The sequence below is a fragment of the Pecten maximus genome, chromosome 4, assembly GCF_902652985.1.
Source record: "Pecten maximus chromosome 4, xPecMax1.1, whole genome shotgun sequence".
In the NCBI taxonomy this organism is placed as follows: Eukaryota; Metazoa; Mollusca; class Bivalvia; order Pectinida; family Pectinidae; genus Pecten; species Pecten maximus.
Window position 1 is genome coordinate 25,140,380 of NC_047018.1, and position 22,322 is coordinate 25,162,701.

Genomic DNA, 22,322 nt, shown 5'->3' on the forward strand with positions numbered 1-22,322 from the left:
GCATTTTGGCTCCACTTCCGGAAATGATTGGCGCTAAAATTGAAGATGGGAAAGTCAAAGACACTGAAAAAATCTATGGAAAACGATCAGAAAGAGAATGGAATTCCCATTTCCAGGTATAAATGATTTAAGAATAACACATTGTTATGTTTGTATGAAATAGAAATGATTAAATTTGCTTGATTTCTGCAACAAACATTTTTCTTCATGCACAGCCGATGCAGTGGCCAGCTCTACTGCCATTTATAGCAAACGAGCAAATCTGGTAACGGAATACGAGGGTACCAACTTTGAACTACTATGCTTCCATTTCTTTAAAAGCATTTTATCGACACAACGACATCATAGAAATAAAATGTAAGAAAGATATCAGGGCCTCGTTTTCCATACTTTGTTTGTCAAGGTCTAGGTTAATCTATGACAAGCCGAAGTTTGGCTTGCCATACATGTTCAATCCAAGATCCCAGGATCAGACCCAAAGTCAGGGCATCGAGTTGGCCAATAGGGCCCCAAATCAAGGCATCCATTTGAAGGGTCAAAATATGTCGTAGATTATAGATATTTCCCTCCAATATCATTAGTCAATTATGATCTGAATTACATTTTTTGCAGTCATTCATTCATGATCATTTACCATGATTTTTCGGCATATTGATTTGCCTGGATCATACGATATAATGAAATGTTTTATTATAGAAAAATATTGTAAGAAAGATATCTGGTCTGAGAATACCTTTGATACATTTCTAGGAGGCCCAGTGTTCCTTTGACATTTCTTGTCTTCGTTGATAGTTTCAATTGTTTTATTGTAGTTAACACAACAAAGGTAATATTTAGTATAAAAAGGAAGAGATATATAAAAGTACATATATTAACAAGGCCTTTTCTATCTTGATAGCTGATTGAAAATTCTGAGTAGACTTTTGATGCATGTAGTTTTTTTATGTTTTTATAAGTGCAGTAAATTAAAGTGCTTAGGTTAACCACTTCAAAAATGGAAATCCCAATGCATCAGCTCAGCCCATCAGAGTGTAAATATTGCAGTGTGCGAATTTAACGATAGACCGATAGACCGAGTCTAGTAGATTTGCTGTCGGTCTATGAAAAATAAATACACTGAAGACCGAATGTCTATGCACAAGAATCTGGTTCATATACAATAAAATTGGGAGTGACATAACACCTACCCTACATATATGGATAACTGAGATATTTATTTAACCCAGCACACCCATTTAGTCTCACCTAGGTATTTTATTCCTTCTGTATAGACCCTCGCTTTATGCTAGTCAAAATCTCATACTTGACTCGACGCCATATTGCTAACTATGTAGGTCGTGGTTGGCCTAATAACCCTAAGTGTGCGATGGAGCGAAAAGAAAAAAAAATACAACATTTATTTTTATATATTTTACCACTTATAGTTTATAAATAATAAAATTTTGAATTGAATATAACAGTTTCTGGGAATAATAAGCTTAGTATTCTTAATTTAACTATGTTAGAAGAAAAACACAATTATTGATATGTGGTCTTTTCGGTCCATTGTGTTCCGATTCGGGTAGTTAGTCGTACCGTCACTTTCAAAATGGCGGGTCGACAGTATGAAATTTTGACTAGCGTAAAGCGAGGGTCTATACGAACGGAATAAAACATCTAGGTGGGACTGAATGGGTGTTCTGGGGGTGATTAAATATCTCATTTATCCATATATGTAAGGTAGGAGTTATGTTACGCCCTATTTCATTGTATATGCACCAGATTCTTAGCGACACCAAACGGTGTCGGATAATTCCACGTTTTCATATATACAGTGGAACTTCGTTAACTCGAAGTCGACGAGACCACGAAAAAACTTCGAGTTATCCGAGTGTTCGAATTAAGCGAGTTATCATTTTTGGTGAAAAGTTTGGTCAATATTTGTCAATATTATATAATCATTATAACTCCGCTCTGTCGCTCATCAGTTTCGTGTGAAGACTGGTCAATACATGTAAATATATATGTAATGTTTCGTTATGTCACTTGTAATTTGGTGTAGTTTTGCCGATATACAGTCACGATAAAGTTTCTTTCACTTAGTCACTTCAATAACGATCTGATGTGCAAGTCATGCTTGCAAAAGGTAAACGATAAAACGGAATTCGACAAAATAACAAGTTATTCATGTCAAATCAAATAACCGTTTAAGTTTAACACAGATTGCATGCAAAACGTAACCGAACCACTACCTTTTATTGGACATATAAAATACTGTTTGATCGGCCTACTTACTTTTAATTGATAACCACGCCATTTCCATGTGTATTAGCACCGGAAGTTGGGCTGCGCATGTGCATATAAAATGTTACTGTGACTGAGTTGGCGTTTTATCCGATTTAATAGACAGCACTGACCGTTACAGTCGTACTCTGAACACCTCGGCAGTAATTACGCTATTGTTTCAGCAGTTTAAAGATTTAATTGGCGCCGGTGACGTTTCATTTCTACACCTGTAAAAACATCAGCCGGGTAGATCTACCGGTGTGTCAGAGATTAGTTCCGCTTGAGTGAGCGGGTAGATGAGTTGTTGACTATCGTGTGTACTAATATCGGCGACCGCCTTAGGAAATTACCTGATGTAAGTAAAGCAGTACTTTTTATCACCAAGACTTGTTGTTATAAGATTCAACCGACAATTTCTTTTATGAATTTATGAAACTGCCGATATGTTCAGTATTACAAACGGAATTTAGCTCTTAAAAAATGTCGGCGTTTACCACCGATCGACGAAAATTATACTTCGAGTTATTCGTTCATTTCAAATAGGATTTTTATTGTTGGGACCAAATTTTCACTTCGTATTATCCGAGTTTTTCGAGTTATCCGACTTCGAGTTTTCCGAGTTTTTTTTACTAAGATAAAGAGAGAATTCGGCCGGGACCGACGATGTACTTCGAGTTAAGCGGGGTATTCGAGTTATCCGAGTTCGAGTTAACGAAGTTCCACTGTAGTAGTGCGTCCTACACCAGACATGGTGACAGTGCCAGAGAAAACTCGGGCTAGAGAGCAATTAGATTCATCACTGTAGATCTAGTCTTGCATAGAAATAATTCAAATACATGTAACAATGTTTTGAATAAACTGTTAAACATAGATGACTTTCACAATTAAACAAAAAACATATCACATACAGGACTCGATACTTAAAAATGACTTAAAAAGCGTAGGCCTACTTGTTTAAACTGCATGTATTCGCATCGATTCTGTCAACATGTAATTTTGGTAAAAAATCTAGGTCTATGAAGTTTTTAGCAGGTCTATGACATTTTGAAATCCCATAGACCGTTTGTCTATTAAGATAAAAATCTTAAGTTCATTGACTGATATTGCACCGTTTAGTTTGATTTACAATAGGGTAATTGACGCAATGGTGCAGCTTGGACTGAACACTGCTGGTAACCTTATTTTCCCAAAAAAGTAATACAAAATATTCCCAATTGTGTCCAGAAAACACAGAGAAATATAACATTGGCAAATATTACACATAAAAAAGGAGAAAGGACATTCAACATTCAAAATTGAGGTGTGCCATCATTTACACTGCATTATCAAACTGGTAAGCATCACACTCATGAAATAATTATTAGCATGTAAATTTTGAACATGATTTACATATTAAATTTTCCGAAATTTGATCAGTTGGATTTTCCCAAAATACCCAGTATCTTGAGTCAAGAAAAGAGAAGACCCTTCCATTTGCTATAATTCAGATCCAGATATCGTCAAACTGACAGTCTGACATATATATATATCTTCTAAAAATCAGGTTATGAAAATTTTGATTAGAAGAAAAAAATTTGCAATTCCATATTTTTCTGATATATGTAAACCCCTAATACATACTGTACAGTAATTAAATGATTATCTGTACATGTAGTGAAGTATGTTTTTAAGCATACATGACACATCATTCAATGATTATATTGCACCTATGCCACCACAGAACTTATATTGTTTAATTGTAGAAAAAGGAAGGCATCTGGTCAGCTTCAGCAGCCCAAGACAAAGATAATGTGGTCCATCAATGATACAGACACAGAACGTCTGTACAAAGAGCTTGGTGTAGGAACTTTGTCATCTGAAAGCAACAGCAGCAGCAGCGATGCTGACAGTTTAACAGAACTCACTCCCACAGTGGTCAACACAAATGCCTCACAAATAGTCCCAGGGGTAGGTTTATATTATAGATATCTTTATGCAAGTACATGAGTGATGCTTGTATTTCTGCCTGGATAACTAGTATGCGTTTGAATAATAAAATGCAACTTGCTTACATTTATATTAGATATGGAATGATTAATTTAAGTAAGTAAATTTGAATCATGATAATGTTTCAATCTATGAAACAAAAACTTCACTTTAATTAGTTTTTCACTTATCATTACCTTTTCACCTTTTGTACATTGTAGACAAAATGAAGGGGGGGGGGGGGGGGGGGGGGGGGAGGACCTGATGAAATCATTTAAATATTAGTTACCATATTGACTTTACAGTTAATTTGTAAGTTCTTCTTGACATGAGAAATATTGGTCGAATATGTAGAAAACATATCATTGATTTTCCATAATGACATGAAAATTTGTCTAAATGTGCTGCATGTCTCTTTGTTTGACAGGCACCAAAGATTCTACAACCCAGTCAGTGTCTGAACACATCTGTAGGATCAGACAGACGAAGCAGTCTCTCCCTCTCCGTCTCTTCACCTGTCAACTACACACGCCAGAAAAGCAAATGTGATATAAGCTATTGTGATACTCCAGGACCAGGTAAATGTTTCTGTAGTCTTCCTACGCTTCTTTCGCCTTCCCCACTTTACCCCCGCTTTTCTGCTCCTCTTCTACATACATTGTAACAATTAAAAATTTTTGGGTACTGAAGGCTTTAACCCTTTGCCACATGTAAGCGCCTCTGGACGCCTTTACCCCTTGCCACATGTAAGCGCTTCTCGACGCCTCTGCATTATCTCCATGTAAGCGCTTCTCGACGCCTCTACGTTATCTCAATGTAAGCGCCTCTCGACGCCATGCCGGTTCGGTAAACTTAGACATGGAAAATCCCGTGATTGAGAGCGACACCTATCTGGAAATCCCTGATACTATTTTAAGAAGATATCAATGCATCGACCAATCAGATTTGTACACGTCATTCATACGAAAGTTTTTGAATAAATTAACCTAGAAAGTGTGAGTCATGAGTGTAGAAAAGTATGACAACAACGAGGCGTGATGGCGGCTGTGGCTACGATTTTGCGCGACATTTTTGACGACGATGATGATAATTTAGAGTTCGATGGCTTTGGACCTGAATACATTGAGTCAGATATTGATCTTAACGATGTTCTAAATGAACTGTCAACAGATAACGAGTCCGAAAATGAGGACGAACGGCGACTAGTTGTACCGCCGCCATTAGGTAATGTTGACCGAGATTTTTCGCCGATCACAGTAAATGATTTTGTTAGGGAAACGGGGCCAGTACTTTCAGAAACTTTTGATGTTGATACTGCAAGTCCCATTGATTATTTCTACCTTTTCTTCAATGAGAATCAGTTTCCACCATTGCTCGACACACTAATAACTACGCTCGCCGGCATTTGAAAAACGAAGGTAGATTTGACCCAAAATGGTCGGGATACACATTCCTTCGTCGCGACATCAGATATAAAATATTCTAGGCTTAAGCCTGAACTGTTGAAATATTCTTGTGAAAACTTTGAAAATTCAGTTTGTTTCATTTGGGAGTTAATGTTGAATCATTTCATGTACAGGAATTCAATGAATTATAAATTACATTGTCAAAATATTTAGAAATTTTTCTGTTCTGTTTGTATACAGCTGATTTCGTGGTTATGTGTTGTTGGTTTTATAAAGAAAATAGCACAGAATTAAAATTTAAGAAATTCTGAACATAATTGTAACTTACTAAAAATGTCTAAAACAACTATTTCACTTTCAAAATTAGGTTTAGAAAAATTAATCAAAACAAAGCTTAATTTCTCAAAAACTGCCATTGAGATGGTGTATGTATATTTCAGTCAGCGCAATAATGTTGCATTGCAACAATGTATCTTTGCACTATTGGCACAGAGTGCTGAAGTGTTATAACCTGCATGTGGCAAAGGGTTAAATTGGGTCATCAATATTCCAATCTTTGATATAGTTTTTGAAACCAACTTTACTTATCCATTTGGAAATGCAAGAAAAATGAGATTTAATTTCAACTTGTCTGTATCTGATAGTAATTTTTCATCATTGTACTTAACCTAAGTACGAATCACATGCTAAACATTTTTCATCATTGTACTTAACCTAAGTACGAATCACATGCTAAACATTTCGTTTGATTCTTCGGAAGTCACCTTTTTGACAAACTAAATGCAATTGTCTTGTTTTTTACTATATTTCTTTTAAATGAAATTCCTAAGACACCATTATCAGTATATCTTAGTTTACATTTTCCTCATTTCCTTTTTTCCAGATTACTTCTGTGGGCTTTCAGATGAAATTATTCTTACTGTTTTCCGATGGTTGCCAAAATTTACACTTGCAAAATGTTCCAGAGTTTGCCATAGATGGAACCGCCTTGTGTAAGTGCTACACTTTATTTGTGAAACATCTACTCTAAAACTTGTGTAAATATACAAAAATGTACAATAGAAATAAACTTTAAAAAAAAAATTATGTTTATAAAATGGAATGAATGATTATGATATTCCTTTGTGTCAGTAATATCATTTTCCTGAACTTTGTAGAATAGCAGGAAACATATTTATACAGAGAGTATACATAGACAGTGGAATATCTTGTATCTTATTTTGACCAGTCAGATATATTATATATAATAGGAAGTTTATGGGTGGATGCATGTTCATTCAGATTCAAATGACTTGTGGAGTAGCAAAACTTATGAAATTATAGTAGGTGACAAAAACTGAAGTCAGTGTAAAGTTCACATGTGATATTTTTCAGGTCTGACGATTGTCTGTGGAAAAGAGTTGACCTGGCTAACAAGACCATAGCCCAAGGAACACTAAGTAACATCTTGAACAGGGGTGTCCAAATCCTTCGTCTTACTAAATCAGAGGTAAAGATAAGTTTGGTTGGTATTGTTTAATGTCCTATCAACAGCTATAGAATTTAAGGACGGTCTCTCCTGTGTGCGAGATGCAGGTGTCAAGTATTTGTGTATTTTAGGTGGTATGTTCATGTTAGTCTCCTCGTGATAACCTGAAACTGAAGTAAAGATGAGTTACTGTGTTATGTTATCTGTTGAATTATAGTCTGTAGCAATGTCTAGACTATTATTTACAAACAAGACATGCTCAGCTTGGATTCAAGTATCAAGTTAATAAGAATTTATGTAACACTCTTGGACAATTTCATTCTGTTCTGTCTCATTGCCATTGTTTGTTCCAAATGACCTGGAAACAAAGAAATAATTTTTAAATGGTACCTGAGTTCAAAAATATTGACAATTTTAAATACTTTTATAAGAATAGTACCATACACAAGGAGCAGAAAATCTTAAAATTTTATGTACTCTAAATCATGTTTTTATTGATTGAAAAAAAATCATCAGACTTTAGACAAATTCCACTTGCTGATATTGATGTGGTCAGGAAAATAGGCATGAAATACTTTGTGGGACTAAGGCTTAATGTTCCTAATATATAATTCAAGTCATGCATTTATTCATCCTTATTAAACTCGAAATACATATGTACTGGCATATATTTCAGTAATCCTTTTTCTGTTTTAGGTGGAAGGACCTATATTTTCTGGTTTCACAAGTATAATCAAGTCTACACGGTATGCTGTCATTATTTCATGTCGTTAGTTTATGGTGTTTTACGAGGAAAACTTTGTCATCATCAAATGGCTTTCAATCTTCTAACATTCTGTTAAAGATATTATGTACTGGAAAAAAAAAAGTTTCCTGATTGTAAGCTCACATGTTAAAGATTTTGGGGTTCCTGGTCAGCTTGTGATGGGAGGCTTCATGTTTGATATATTTACATTCATTAGAGGTATAAGAGTGATATTGTGATAAAAAATAATGTTGAATTTTTTCTTTTTGTCTCCCTCAAAATATACCAGGTTTTGCATCAAAACTCTCTTAAAAAAATTTCAAAGATTTTTTAGTATACACCCCATATCCCTCTCATTTGTTATATATAATCATTATATGTCAAGATATAATAAAAATGACAAATGAGTGTAGGGATTTTAATTTTTCTGAATTTTCATGTATATAATGCATTAAATTGGCATTGATATTTCATATGTAATGAATTCCAGGAAAACATATATGGGACGGGGGGAATGCACTTTGAAATTAGGGGACCCACCTATAGATGTGATTTCAAATTTTGATGACCCTCCCACATATCGACTTTTTTTGTGAATGGTTCCCATGTATAGAAGCAATTTGAATGGAAAAAATGGTACAAATACCTCACATGCACCCAACAACAGAATCAATTTATTTCAAACCCCACCAACCCATAGATGTGATTTTATTTTGAAGCAACCCCAACACATGTAATTTATTAAAGTGCCTTTCCCCTTTCCCACATATTTTCCTGAAACAGACCTAAGCATTTTGAGATGGCTGTCGCTGGTGAGCTTCTTAATCATTTATCACACTTGGTAGGGGTTGGGAAAGCTTCAAATTTCATTGCTTTAGATTACTATAACTTAGAAATGGTATTTCCTAAATCCATTCGTTCATATGCTTAGGTACTTAAAATATTACCTACTTAATGTAAACACTGACAGAAAGTCATAAACTGACATTTGTAATATACTAAATGTTTGATATGACATTTTCTCCAGGTTGTCCAAAGTTCAGTACCTAGACCTGAGTATGGCATCAGTGCCTGTGCCTGTCCTAGAAGAGCTGTTTTCTGTGTGTCGTGACCTACGGAAGGTCAGCCTAGAACACTGCCAGCTCAGTGATGAAGTGTGCCAGTAAGTGGGACTACAGAAATCATACAGAAAATTCTCATTGAGATGAAAAAAATGTTTCTATAGTTTGAATGTTTTTAAGAAAAATCAGAAATATATTTATACCTATATTTAACATGTGTATGTTAGAACATTGTATGCCAGTTTAAAGGAAGTCATTGTACAAATTCAGATAACATGTTTCAATATATCAATGAAGGTAACCTCATGCTCAAGGAAAAAATAAAGGGACTCAGAATCTTGCCTAGTCACATCAATGATTGAAATTACTTACTAATATCAAAGGTCAAGGTCAGATGTTACATCCTAAGGGTAACCTTTCAATATATTTTTTATGATGACAATAAAGTTGATTGGACAAAGTAAAAAGACACTGAACTACAGTATACTATGTATAGTTACCAAGCATTACCATTTAGATGAATATCATATTTTTAATTTTGTACGTCAACTTGGCATTTTAAAAGTCTCACATTTCTCTCTTTACCAACCATATTTACTTTGCTTTTCTGGTTTTGTACACCAAGCCCCAAATATTGCAAATTTTTGCTCAGAACTGAAGATGCTTTTTTGCTTCTGATTGTTTTTATCATAATAAAAATTTGGTCAGGATAGTAATTGAAAATATTTAAAGACAAAAATAATTAATATCTTGCTTTTGTCATTATTCCAAATCTGATGTAAATTTCGCTTATCAGTATCACTCAGGTGTGCATTTTACTCGTAATGTATTTGGATGAATTTAAAGTTTTTAGATCCTGCCATTTTATGGAGGGATTTGTGTCTGTCCACCAGTACCGTCTTGTCCCAGTCCATATTAATGACATATCCTGAGAACTTTTGAGAGATTTGGCTCATATTTACATTATGCTATCTTAACACAAAGCTACACCTGATCACATTTTGGTAGTATTCCTCCCGGTTTAAGTATCAAAGGTCACCTTTTGACCCTTTCTACAAGGAACACATTTGTTTTTTAATCAATGTCTTGTCTTGAGAATCCCTCAGCGGATTTGGTTCATATTATGCCATGGGTGGTATCTTAACACTGAACTTTGGACATTTTCTTTTCAAACCTCTAATGTTTATATTGATTTCTTGTTTTTCAGACATATTGGAGAGAACAAGAACCTTGAAGTCATCAATCTAGCCATGTGCCAGGGAATAACATCAGCTGGTTTAATGCCAATCACTACAAACTGTCGCAGGTGAAAACAAGTCTTGACATATATGTATCTCTACTTTATGACTTTAATTTATTCATATTTTATTACAGAAGCATAAGTTCAGTGCGCCCATATACTGTCGTTAATATTTTCAAACCTTATATCAGACTGAAAATTGTGTTTCATATGAGATTTTTATGTCAAGATAAAATGCCTAGTAGTAGCAGTAAATAAACAAGAAAGCTGTAAACAAAGTAATTTACATAGAAAATAATTAGTAACAATTGTGATATTAAAAAAATGACACTGTGTGTGGGTGGGTTACTAAAGTACAGGACCAAATATATTTATCTTTTACTGTCTGGGTTCATATCATTCAACTTCCAATATGCATGCATACATACATCGATGAAGAAAAAATAGCATGTGCCCAAATTGCATGACGAAAAAAATTGCTGTCAACGCCACATTCCTTCTCAAACTTTATGCTTGTTTTCATTGTGAATGTGTAAGTATGATATATGTTAACCTGTTAGGTGTGAGGCTGTATTTTGCTCGTTTCTAAACCAAAAACTGATGTGGATTTGAATTGTCTCCCTTTACACATGACGATCACATCGATGTGGAAGTTTTTTCTATAAAGGTGGTCATCTCCCAAGCAATAAAGTATCAATGAAAATATCAAATTTCACATGAACTCCGTGCCTTCAGATGTCATTTCCCTCTTTCCTTGACTTTATTGGACAGTTTAGGGTCCAGCTTGTCCAGAAAACTAATTTCCTATAAAATAGCCCCATCTAAAAACTATATTTGAGCAAGTGATGTGAGGCTATTGCACGCCGGTCCCAGGCAAGATTTCAGTACCTTGATTGCAAGCTTTATTTTTATTTAAACGACTGCTTCATCAGATATCAAAAGTTTAATTGAGCTTTTTATAGAGAGTTTGATATTCATTCATCAAGCCCTTATTGAGATAAAAAAAAGTTCTTCATGCAGGTATAAGAGAGTAATACGAAACACAGCATAGGGTACAAAAAAGTTCATACATGTATAGTAACAAGTTGGATGCTGGCTTCTCAGTTTCTTGTTTGAGGACACTCCTACATACAGTCAATTTTTCCTTCCAAAATTATCTCTTTGGGTACTTTGTTTTTGTTTTTTTTTAGGATTTTTTTGTCTTTCTCTGGCAGATTCTGTTGTTTACATCAGAACATATCATCTTTCACACTACATTATGGGAGTTGGAAGATTTATATTGGAGGCTGATTTCTATGTTACCACATCCTCCAGAGCTTCAGATGATTTTGCATAAACATGTGTCATTAGGCCCATCTAGACCAGAAGAACAGGCAATTTTACCAAACCATAGACCAGCACTTTTTATGACTCTATGCTAGTGTACAATGATTTATTTTGACCAAATGACTGGATTTAACTAAAGTGAAATTCATATGGTTTTCTCATAACTCAGCTGTCTTTTTGATTTCTGACTGAACCTACGATTCGGGCAATCACTGCTGGCACCCCATTTTGGTACCCAAAAACACTGCAGCAAAGCTTTCAAACAATATTTTGAAACAGATACTCTCGCCTTTAATTCTGATACTGTAATATCAGCAAGATATAGTTTTCTTTTTGTTCACAGACTGTTTTCATAAAACACTCATTGATCGTTTAAACACCAAACCTGCTGGCCCAAATTGTGACGACAGGGTCAATTCACTATGAGTAAAAACAAATCTATTTCAATGCAAATAGCCATTCCAGTTTACATCTACATATCTGACAGCAATATGCACATTATGATTGTTAAGTTCAAAGAATCACTTATGGATTCTTCTTCTTTTTTTCTGTAACAAAATCTGTCGTTCTACTGTCATTATTGTAACGTTGTTTCGGTTGCATGATCTTACAGAATGGGGACCAAAATTGCGGACCAAACTACTTTCGTTTTAGAATATATTTGCATTGCGCCTGCTGGCCTATGTAAAAGCAAAGCTGTGTATCATTTAAAAAGATTATGTAGGATTGGTGTAGGGGGACCGGTCAATCTGAAGCACTGGTTCTCTCAAAGATTATGTGGGATTGGTGTGGGCAGACCGGTCAATCTGAAGCACTGGTCCTCTCAAAGATTTAGATCAATTGAGGATTTCCATCTATATTTATGTAATGATACATTTTTTGGAACCAAGGGTAAAATGAAATTTGGGATGTAGACAATCTTCCATTTGTACTTTATTCAATTTAATCAGAAAACTGTAATTTGCTTTTGCAGTGACCAGACCACCTTTTAAGATTTTATCTATAATTATGTCAAATCCCCTGAAATGATATTTGAATCTTACATTTGATATTAAATCCTTCCAACATGTCCATATCAAGTGCATTTGTAATTGTTTTTGTTCTTGAAATGCTTTCTATTTAGATACATTATTTGAAATATCAAAATATGTCTGAATGATGTGTTATCGTGACTAATTCTCTGATTCTGTTTCAGACTGGAATCGTTAAACATGGCATGGTCTGGTCTACAACGACACAGTGTGGTGTACCTGTCTCTCTGTCTGCCATCTAGTCTCCGCAAACTCAACCTCAGTGGCCTCCGGGAAAACATAACTGATGAAGGTAGTATGCGTTCAGAATTTTAGAAATGAAATGTTTCCAGACTGATTAAATATTGAATCTGGAGAAATATTAAAGATGAAGATGTAAAAGATGAGGAAGTTTATGAACTTTATTCAGTAGATTATATGATGTCTGTCTGCCAAACATACTCTAGTGATGATATACTGGCACTTTATGCTTACATGTATAGTTCATCAGTTGAATATGGAAATTCCCAATTAGACTGCCTGGCTAAGCTTTCCCTTTTTGACTCATTAGTCAGGCTAAAAGTCTTTGACATGACTTGTGACCCTCTTTCTGTTTATAGTACTATTAGCTGTAGGTAGTTATGTAGGGCCTCTCCACCACTATAGGATACTGTGGGATTAGATATCTTTACCAGTCAAAATCGAAGGTTTCTCATACATTTGTCAAGTAGTATTTTTGTAGGAGTTTAGAATAGTTACGAAGTAAAAGAAAAATCTGTTTTCTTGACAAACTCTGGGAAAACATTGCTGATGAATGTACATTTTTCCTATGAGACTACCTGCTGTTCCTGCAGCAGTGTAGGTCACTGAAGGAGTTGATTACATGCAGCAATGTCATGATGCTTAGTGTTTTCTAATGGTAATGGATTTTAAGTTTTCCAACAAGTGTGCCATTCTAGGTTTTAAGCTTTATCAAGTAGTACTGGATTACCAGTGTTAAGAGGTTGTTGATTAAGAAACAGTTAATGCTGAACCATACTTATTAGACTTTGTTTCATGCCAGGTGTCATTCTCTTTTTATTCGTGGTAATTGAACTGTTATAAACTGGAAAGCCTTCATCTGATGAAAAACCCTGGTGTAACTGTTCATGTGTAACAGTGTTAGAATTTGAAGAACTTGGCCCAGACTAAATGACATGCTATTCATATCATTTATCACACTAACACCTTCCTAATATCAAACTACAGCTGGGCCATCATTAAAATCTCTAAGTAGAAAAAAAGGCACATTAGAAATGATTAACAGAAATCAGTCACCTGTTACTGAATAGAAGCTTTAAAGTACTGTTTTAAATGAAAAATGACGGCCTCATGCATCAAGTCAACTTCACTAAAAAGTTGCAGCACAGCCCAAATGCATTGCATTAAACATCACCTATTGAATTCAGTGTTATTATTCATTCTGTTTAAATGTTTAAAGAAATTAGCTCTTTTCCAAAACTATTTTATGTGAGAATATATTGAAGTAAAAACAAGAAATGAAACAAGAATGATTTGTATATTGTAGAAGTTGTGCCGTGTTAGATATTATATCCTGTGTAATGGATGTGAGGGTGTAACACAGTTCTCGTTCATCAAAGCTGTATACAAAATAGCTGGGTTTTTTGTTTTTGTTTTTTTTAAACACTGAGCAATACATTAGGGGGGAAATTGTTATCACTCTATATCACAAATTTACATACAGCTGTACATGTATTTCATGGCTGTTTTTAAAGGGATTGAATTTATGTAGAATGATGGGAAAACATACAAAGAGCTTTGTTGTAATCTGTCAGTGCCATTTTTGTCTGAAGAGCAGTGGTGCTCATATGAGAATGTTATCACATTAAACCCTCTCGTTTTATCAGTATCCATAATTCTGAAGAAAGCGTTTTGAATTTTTTCCTTCTGTGTATGATGTAAAGATAATACAAGTAGATCACATAGTTGACTACTAGATCTTTTAGATAGTAGTATAACCCCTCCCAGGGGCTTGGGTTTTTGTCCATCTGTGTACAGAATTTTGTCTGGATATCTACCAGATATCTACCAGATCTGTCATAATTGTTTTACTTACAGTTTTCATCAAAACTGAAAATTTGTGGATGTGGTCATCATACACAGAAATTGTGCACCAGATCTTATAGTTTGAAATAGTATTTATCTTTGTATTTTTATGGTAATCATGCCTAGTTTTCTATATTTGTACAGAATCTTGTTCAGACAACTGCTAGTTTCCTTCCAAACGTTTTGAAAAAATTTGGAATCAGCACATATGTACTCTAAAGTTGTGCACTTGTGTTAAATGTTCTCAACTCTAGCTTGATGCATGTTTATTCTAAGGGTTTTGATTTAATGAAATGACATATATGATATTTTATTTAATGAAATGACATATCAGTGTGTTGCTCACTTTGATACTGAATCTATATTTGATTGAGTTTAATGTATTGTAATGTTCCAGAGGTTCTTCAACTGGCAAAGACTTGTTCAGGCTTGAGGGAGCTTGACCTCAGTGACTGTACTATACTCACATGCTCATCCTTAGACCATATTGTAAACCACCTCAACAGACTGGAATACCTAGCTCTCAGTCGGTGCTACAGAATACTGCCAAGTTCCATTCCGTAAGTTAAATTATTCAAAAAAAAAAAAAAATATCATATGCAACAGACAGGGGACGGGGCATTGAACCACCCAGTCGATATGACGGACACTGTAGGGTTCCACTTTATTGAAAACATTTAAATTTACTGATCAATAAGTCACATCTGTTTAATACAATGTACTGTTATTAACTTTGACAGATACAGAGACTTGATTTGCATGAAGTAGTGAATAAAAAAAAACAGTGATTAATTCGAAGATTCAGCATAAAACAGCATAGAGTGTAGATTAAATGCGGTTTCCAAGCAAAGTATTGCTAGATACTCTGGGATATCATATCCCATCACTTCTAACTTCATTTTTAATGTGATTGACATGATTGTTATGAAAATTCAAGGACTTGTTATATTTCCAATGAGTTCCTGATGCTAGAGGACTAGTATTGCCTACGATGCCTTGTTGCTGATACAATATGTTAACACAAATAAAACTTTCTAGACTTTGTTACTTGATTAAACTAAATTACAAATGACTTGATTTTGTTTATATATATTATTAATACATGTAACTTTAGGGGAGTTGATTTAGGGGTATAAAACTGTTATATAGTGCTAATTTTTATCAAACACCAGCCTCTATGGGGAAGCACCAGGTACTGTTTTAAATGTGGTTTACTGTTAAATGTATCTTACCCTGCCTATTTCCAGAAAACTGAATCAGCTTGATTCCATGTTGGCTGTAGATGTATTTGGCATGCTACGTGAGGGAGCCTTGCAACAGCTTCGAGAGGCCATGTTTCGCATAGAGATCAACAAATTCCCATTCTCCAGCATTGCACGACCTACAACAGGAATCCGGCGCACCAGTATATGGGGACTTCGTGTTAGGGACAATGTGATATAGGGAAGAACAGTACACAGTTTCACTGTTAAACCTGATTTGTATTTATTGAATTTATTTTTTTGTTTCTAGTTATTATTAATACTCAGAAGCTAGTATTAATTTTGTACTACATTTGATAAATTTATTGATTATGACAGATGATCTGGTTCCTTTGAGGCAGCTTTTGTGATTAGCAATTTTAAAAGTGGGAAAAAGACCTCAATAATCATGCAGCTATTTCAAAGACATAAACATTTGAAATATATTCTGAATTATTGAACATATCAAAACATGCTTTTATATAAGTTGGTTAGTAGTTATATTTAAAAAGAAAAGACTTTTTTAAAAATCAATATTCTGTTTTGTATAGGTTCCATATTAAATGGATATTTGGCATGATATTACATTCTTAATGTATTTTAAGGAGAGTGGAAATTATGCAAATTATACAGAATACTATATAGACACTATTTGCTGTTAGATTCATGATCTAGAAATGTAAACAGGAAATTAAAAACCATGAGAAATGTTCATTTATTTGAATGGAAAAAGAGATATTCATTTCATTTGCCTGGAATTTTATTGCTTTATCATTTTTACATTGTTGACAAAAAGAATTGTAAATAATGTCTTTTTTAGTGCTGAAGAAGTAGATTGTTAATGATTTGAGGGGTCTTAAGGTGAAACTAATGTTTTAATGATGATTTTTTTTTATTTTAAATTTTAGCAATACAATTTTAAAGGGGATAGTTTTTTTTTTTAATTTTCTCCCAATTCATGCCATGCATTTTCTTTCAGGGGTGTAGATTTTTTTTATGATTTTATACTGAATATTTTATGCATTATGTTATTCAAAAGACGGAGTTGCCAATGAGTGTCTCGCAGCTAATATTGTTTGACTTTAGCACCCATTTGGTATAGTAACATGTCGCTAATGTACACTGGTACACACCGGTAATGTCCTTCAGTTAGATTTTGAGGTTGTGAAGATATCCATAAAAATATTAACAATCAATACAAAATCTTCCATCATGGGTACATGAACTTACCTGCTGTTTTAAATCAAACGCCATACAATGACATACATAACCTATTGAATGAATATTTCTAGGAAATAATCGGATGTGATACTGTATAGCAGTTATATTTTGGCGGGTTTTATTAGGTCACCTGAGATGTCTCCGATGGACCTATTGCAATCACCTTTTGTCTGGCGTCATGATATTGGGCCGTAGCAAGCTGGGATGAAGGGCTACAGAAGTTACTCAAAAGAATGACCTTGACCTATTTTCAAGGTCACAGCAGTCAAATATGTTAAAATCTTTAAACAACTTCTTAATAACCAAGAGACCAAGGGTCATGATATTGGGACAATAGCATGCTTGGATAACAGACTGGAATAGTTTGTTGGATTGAATGACAACCTGCCTTCAAGGTTACACTGGTCAAATTGATATGTTTAATTCTTAATTTAAAAATAAAACATCATCTATCAGTATGTGTTTCATAACTCAGGTGACTGTTAAAGCTGGGCATCTTGTTTTCTCCATATTCACGCTGCCACTAAAATCTGCAAATTCTGAACTCCAGCAAAATATTTAGTACAACAATGCATAAGGAGAAGTGTCAAATCACTGTATCATTACTTGTGGAACTCATCCACGTTACATAAATTTAAAGTATATTTTATTCAACTGAGAAATAAAAGTTGCGATGTAAAATATTCCATTAGTATATTTAGAAAATGAAAAACACAAAATATTGACCCAGCAAATTTAAAGCGACATATAGTAATTTATGAAAATAACCACACTTCAGCTTAAACCCATACCTATTTTCTTTACTGAGTTCAGAACATGCCAAAAGTAATACTGTTAGATTGTTACATAAAAACTATTGTCTTTTTTTCAATCTTGAAATGATATTTCCATTTTTAGGGGGTTTTGAAATCATTATACACTGGAAGTGTGTGATGCTAGGAAGGGAGATAAATCTATTTGGTATATCAAACAGTTGGTTTTGACCCCCATTAGTGTAGATCTTTTTCATATTTTCATTAGATATTTAAAAAAAAAAAAAAATAGTAAATTTAAAAAAATTTAAAATCAAGTATGCATTAAAGTTGTGCAACAGCCCTCAAGTTTTGTAACTGTCATGGATTTTCTGATTGTCTAGAGCACAACTTTTCTTAACAGATGTGTGCCTTTGATTACACTGCATTTAATGTTTTAATTTTACTTGTCTGATCAAAGTGGATTTTACACGACCCTTTTTCTTCATGGGATTATGTAAGCTTTACAATACTAAATGTTCATTTTTTTTTTTAAATTTTTTTTTATACCTACACTGACAAAAGAAGCATTTTAATTAAGACTTATTTTAATTTAGACTGTATTTTTAGACTTCATTGTTCTTAGGGACATGTCACATTGTCAGTTAAAGTCATGTTGGCAGAAACATCTATGACAAATACAAAGGTCTCGCCACAAGATTGACATCTTCGTCCATGTCAGAGTCTATTTTAAGTTTTGAAATTATTTTTAGAAGACTTTTTTATAGATATTTTATGTCACAAGGTTTATGTAAACTGATGTCAAATTAATTAATCGTTTCCTTTTGATGTGTATGTCCTTTATACCTTAAACTTTACTTACCGTTGTCATTGTTACTCGACCTCCATAAATCACCCTCTCCACAGAGAACAGACATTGGCACATATATAAATACTGACTTTAAAAAAGTAAAAAAAAAAATTTCGTAAGATGTTTCAGGGCCAGTCTAGGTCAGTTTTAGTAGATAAATGGCATTTTTAAAAATTTCCTTTGTCTACAAAGCAGTGAATGTTGAAAAGGAAAAGCCAAATTGAGCAAAATGTTATGTTACAGTATTAAAACTTTGTTACTTTTTGCAGAGACGTAATTTCCTTTTTTCATTTCTTTACATTAAGCCAGATCATATACAAGTTTTATACAAGTAAGATGTTCGTAATGTTTATCATCCTAAAACTACTGGCGAGGATAGATGTTTTATACATATAATACAGTTAACATTCATTTATACATACTGTGGTCATACAAGTAATTTTGATGTTTTAAAATACAGGTGTTTCATTATTTTTATTATATTTATACAGCTACACCATGGAAATCAATCTCTTGATTTGGAAAGATTTGTTTTTAATGAGGACTTTATATAAATGTATATGAACCCTGATATTTTTTTATTTTTTTTAAATGATAATTTTTCTTTAAATTGACCTTCATTTTTCTTATATCAGAATATTCATGTATATTTTAATAAATTCAATTTCAAATGCTTATGATAAAATCAAATTAGAAAATATATTTGATTACAATGACTAGTAGAAAAAGTTGGAATACTGTGACTCATAATTTCTATATTAGTGAATTATGTCATTACCTCACCCAAGCTTGTAAGAATACCTCATAGAACTGAATTTTTCATTATAGCATTGGTTTGGATTGTTTCATATACTGCTAATTATGTGTATGTAAATATTTTCAATTTCCATTGGGGCTATTCCAAAATTATCTGTGTGGGAGGCAGAGACCCCACTAAGAATATTTTCTACCATATAGAAAACTAGAAAAATGGGGCTTCATCCCCACCACTTGTCAAATTTTAATACAAGTGCCTCCCTATCCTTCCACACAAATAATTCTGGAATAGCTATTGCTGGCAAAATCTCATTTTTTATTATTAAGCATTGTTGAAGAAAAAAGTTATTCCTGTTTACTTGAAATTTAATGTCAAATGTTCTGTTTTGAAAAGTTATTGTTTATGAACTGTACATAGTTAAAAGATTGCCGACTTTTGTTCTAATCTAGAACTGTTGTTGAGCTTTAGTGTTTAAGTTGTATGACTTCATTCCAGGAAAGGAACATAACTTGTTAAACGATTAATAATATATAGCTAAAGTTTCTAAGTTATATGATAAAACAATAATATTTCATCATCTTGTAATGATACATTGTGTTATTAATTACTACATTGTTGATGAACTTGAAACTGTTCGACAGGCAATTACCAAATTTTAAGTTATGTAATTTTGAAATATACTAGATTGATGTTTGAAACAAATAATCAGTTAGGATTGTCAGGCGGAGAATTGTACAGACATTAATACTTTGTATCTTGTTATATTGTAATTTATAATAATGTCATTGTTTGTAATGAATGTGAACATAACAATACAGGGCTTCGTGTTAACCAAGTACAAACATCGAAATATAATTTTTCTTTTTTTTTTGTGCATAGTTTTTGTAAATGATGTCTTGAACATAAATTTGGGCAGCATTTCATATCTTCAGATTGTACATGAAAAGCTCAATATGTGTTGTGTGTTGTATGGTAAATGACTATGATTTATTGTGTAAATACACAGGGGCCAGACACATTTGTATAAGCCTTATTGTGTAAATACACAGGGGCCAGAAACATTTGTATAAGCCATAAGAGCTTATTAGTTAAAACAAGTGTCTCACCTAATTAGTCTTCTTTTCGCTGAATACTACAGGAATAAGTAATTGATTTGTTCGGCCAGGTAATACACTCCACTCCCAACCATGGGTAGAAATGTTGGAACCTTTGGGCCAGCTAGATTTTTTTTCCCTTGTAGCCCTATTGATGGTACAAATGTATTCTGGGAGTAATGTTATTATGAATCATTATGATTTAGAATTGTTGGGTGTCTGGTAACCATCTGAATGTTAGTTACACAAGATAATTATGTTCCTGTCCGTTCATCATCATGTTTAATGCAATGGAAATATCTGATTTTATCCGTTTTCAGGTTGCTTGTCTGGGTTTTTTTCAGAACCCCTTTTGAACACCCAGTTTAGACCCCTGTGACTGTTAACCTGTATGTCTGGTATTTTTCTGGTAGTTTTCTGTACATCTGTGTTCGCAATACTAGTATTAGATAGTCGGTGCAATGAAGCATAGCACTTATATTGTGATGTTAACGACTGGTTTAACTGTAGTGTGTAAGAGGTAATTGCATGTTATAGATTAGTGAAGTAATGGAGATTTGTTTCTTGTTTTTATGAATGACATTGTGAAATTGATATCTGCAAATATTTTCTGAATTACAAAGCCATGTTAATAAGATATATTCAGCCTTTTTAATATAAAATTACCCATTATAGTCCTTGCCTAGCTAGTTTTTCACTTGATAATTTTGAGCTTCATTTTGAATTAAGATACATGGTTTTCGCTGAATATTATAGTAATTTTGAATTAATTTTTTAGTCAAAATTTTCTTGCACAGAAATAAGACTGATGGAGTAGGATGAGTATAAAAGATCAAATTAACAACTTGCTATTTTAAACTATTTTTACCTGTGCAATTGAATCATTGAGGTTCTTTTTTCAAAATTTGTTTTAATTGTTATTGCGAATACTTACACAAGCTTTTGAAAATATTTGTATATGGAGAATGGTTGTTTCAATACATATATAAAATGTATACATGCGTTGTTGGAAGTCCTGAGATGCCATAACATGTATAAGAAGTGGCTCGGTATGTTAAAGACAAATAAAAATTTGAAAAAATACTTCCGTTTTTTTCCTGTAACTTTTTGCTCATCTGGTATGACCTGTCACATGAAACTTTTGACAGGTGTCATCTACAGGTATAACTAAATCATCTGCCAGACAATTTTGATTTCTTTTGAAATTGCTTACAGGTATTTTGACGAACATTATCATCCCTGAATATGTATGCTTTGGGGCTTTAAAAGAAAGCGTTATTAAGGGTAAGCAGAATCTATTTTGTTGTGGGCGCTTTATCAATTCTCTATGGCTTTTTTCAACTCGCCTGTCGAAGGGCCAGTAGAGCCTATGCTGTCATGTGACGACCAATGTCAAGTTAACCATTTAAACAACTTCTCAATAACCAACAAAGACCCAGAGCCATGGTATGGGACCAGTAGCAAGATGTGATGAAGTTTGTACAAAAGAAAGAATGCCATTGACTTACTCTTCAAGATCAAAGGGATCGAACATGTTAAAATGTGTAATAACTTCTCATTAATGACGAGGCACCGGGTCATGATATTGGGCCGTAGCATGTTGGGATGAAGGAATTTATACCAAGTTTATTCGAATCAGTGACTTTGACCTACTTTCAAGGTCACATGGGTCAAAATGTGTTGAAATCTTTAAACGAAGGCATAGGGTTGTGTTAAAATCTGGATATTACGAAAGTAGCTTACTCTCATACCGGAATGAAGATATATTCTGCTTAGCATCTTGATCAATATTGCATTAGTAACAAGTGAGGGCAC

At 33.6% G+C, this 22,322-nt stretch overlaps 1 protein-coding gene across 1 annotated transcript; it reads left to right on the forward strand.

Annotated features, from left to right (window-relative positions):
* The first annotated feature begins 2 nt into the window (after nucleotides 1-2).
* On the forward strand, nucleotides 3-21,590 carry LOC117325596 (S-phase kinase-associated protein 2-like). The gene is made up of 11 exons (XM_033881939.1): nucleotides 3-116; nucleotides 4,008-4,212; nucleotides 4,658-4,808; nucleotides 6,520-6,628; nucleotides 7,011-7,125; nucleotides 7,801-7,850; nucleotides 8,877-9,011; nucleotides 10,118-10,216; nucleotides 12,672-12,799; nucleotides 14,990-15,152; nucleotides 15,840-21,590. Exons 1-11 carry the CDS (start codon nucleotides 46-48, stop codon nucleotides 16,033-16,035), a joined length of 1,422 nt encoding a protein of 473 aa, XP_033737830.1. The 5' UTR covers nucleotides 3-45; the 3' UTR covers nucleotides 16,036-21,590.
* The last annotated feature ends 732 nt before the right edge of the window (nucleotides 21,591-22,322 follow it).

Bases quoted from the DNA above. Each gene is read 5' to 3' on its own strand.
- LOC117325596 (XM_033881939.1), top strand. From the start codon at position 46: ATGGGAAAGTCAAAGACACTGAAAAAATCTATGGAAAACGATCAGAAA. The intron at 4,213-4,657 runs GTAGGTTTATAT...TTTGTTTGACAG, and splicing joins CCTCACAAATAGTCCCAGGG to GCACCAAAGATTCTACAACC. The intron at 6,629-7,010 runs GTAAGTGCTACA...GATATTTTTCAG, and splicing joins CATAGATGGAACCGCCTTGT to GTCTGACGATTGTCTGTGGA.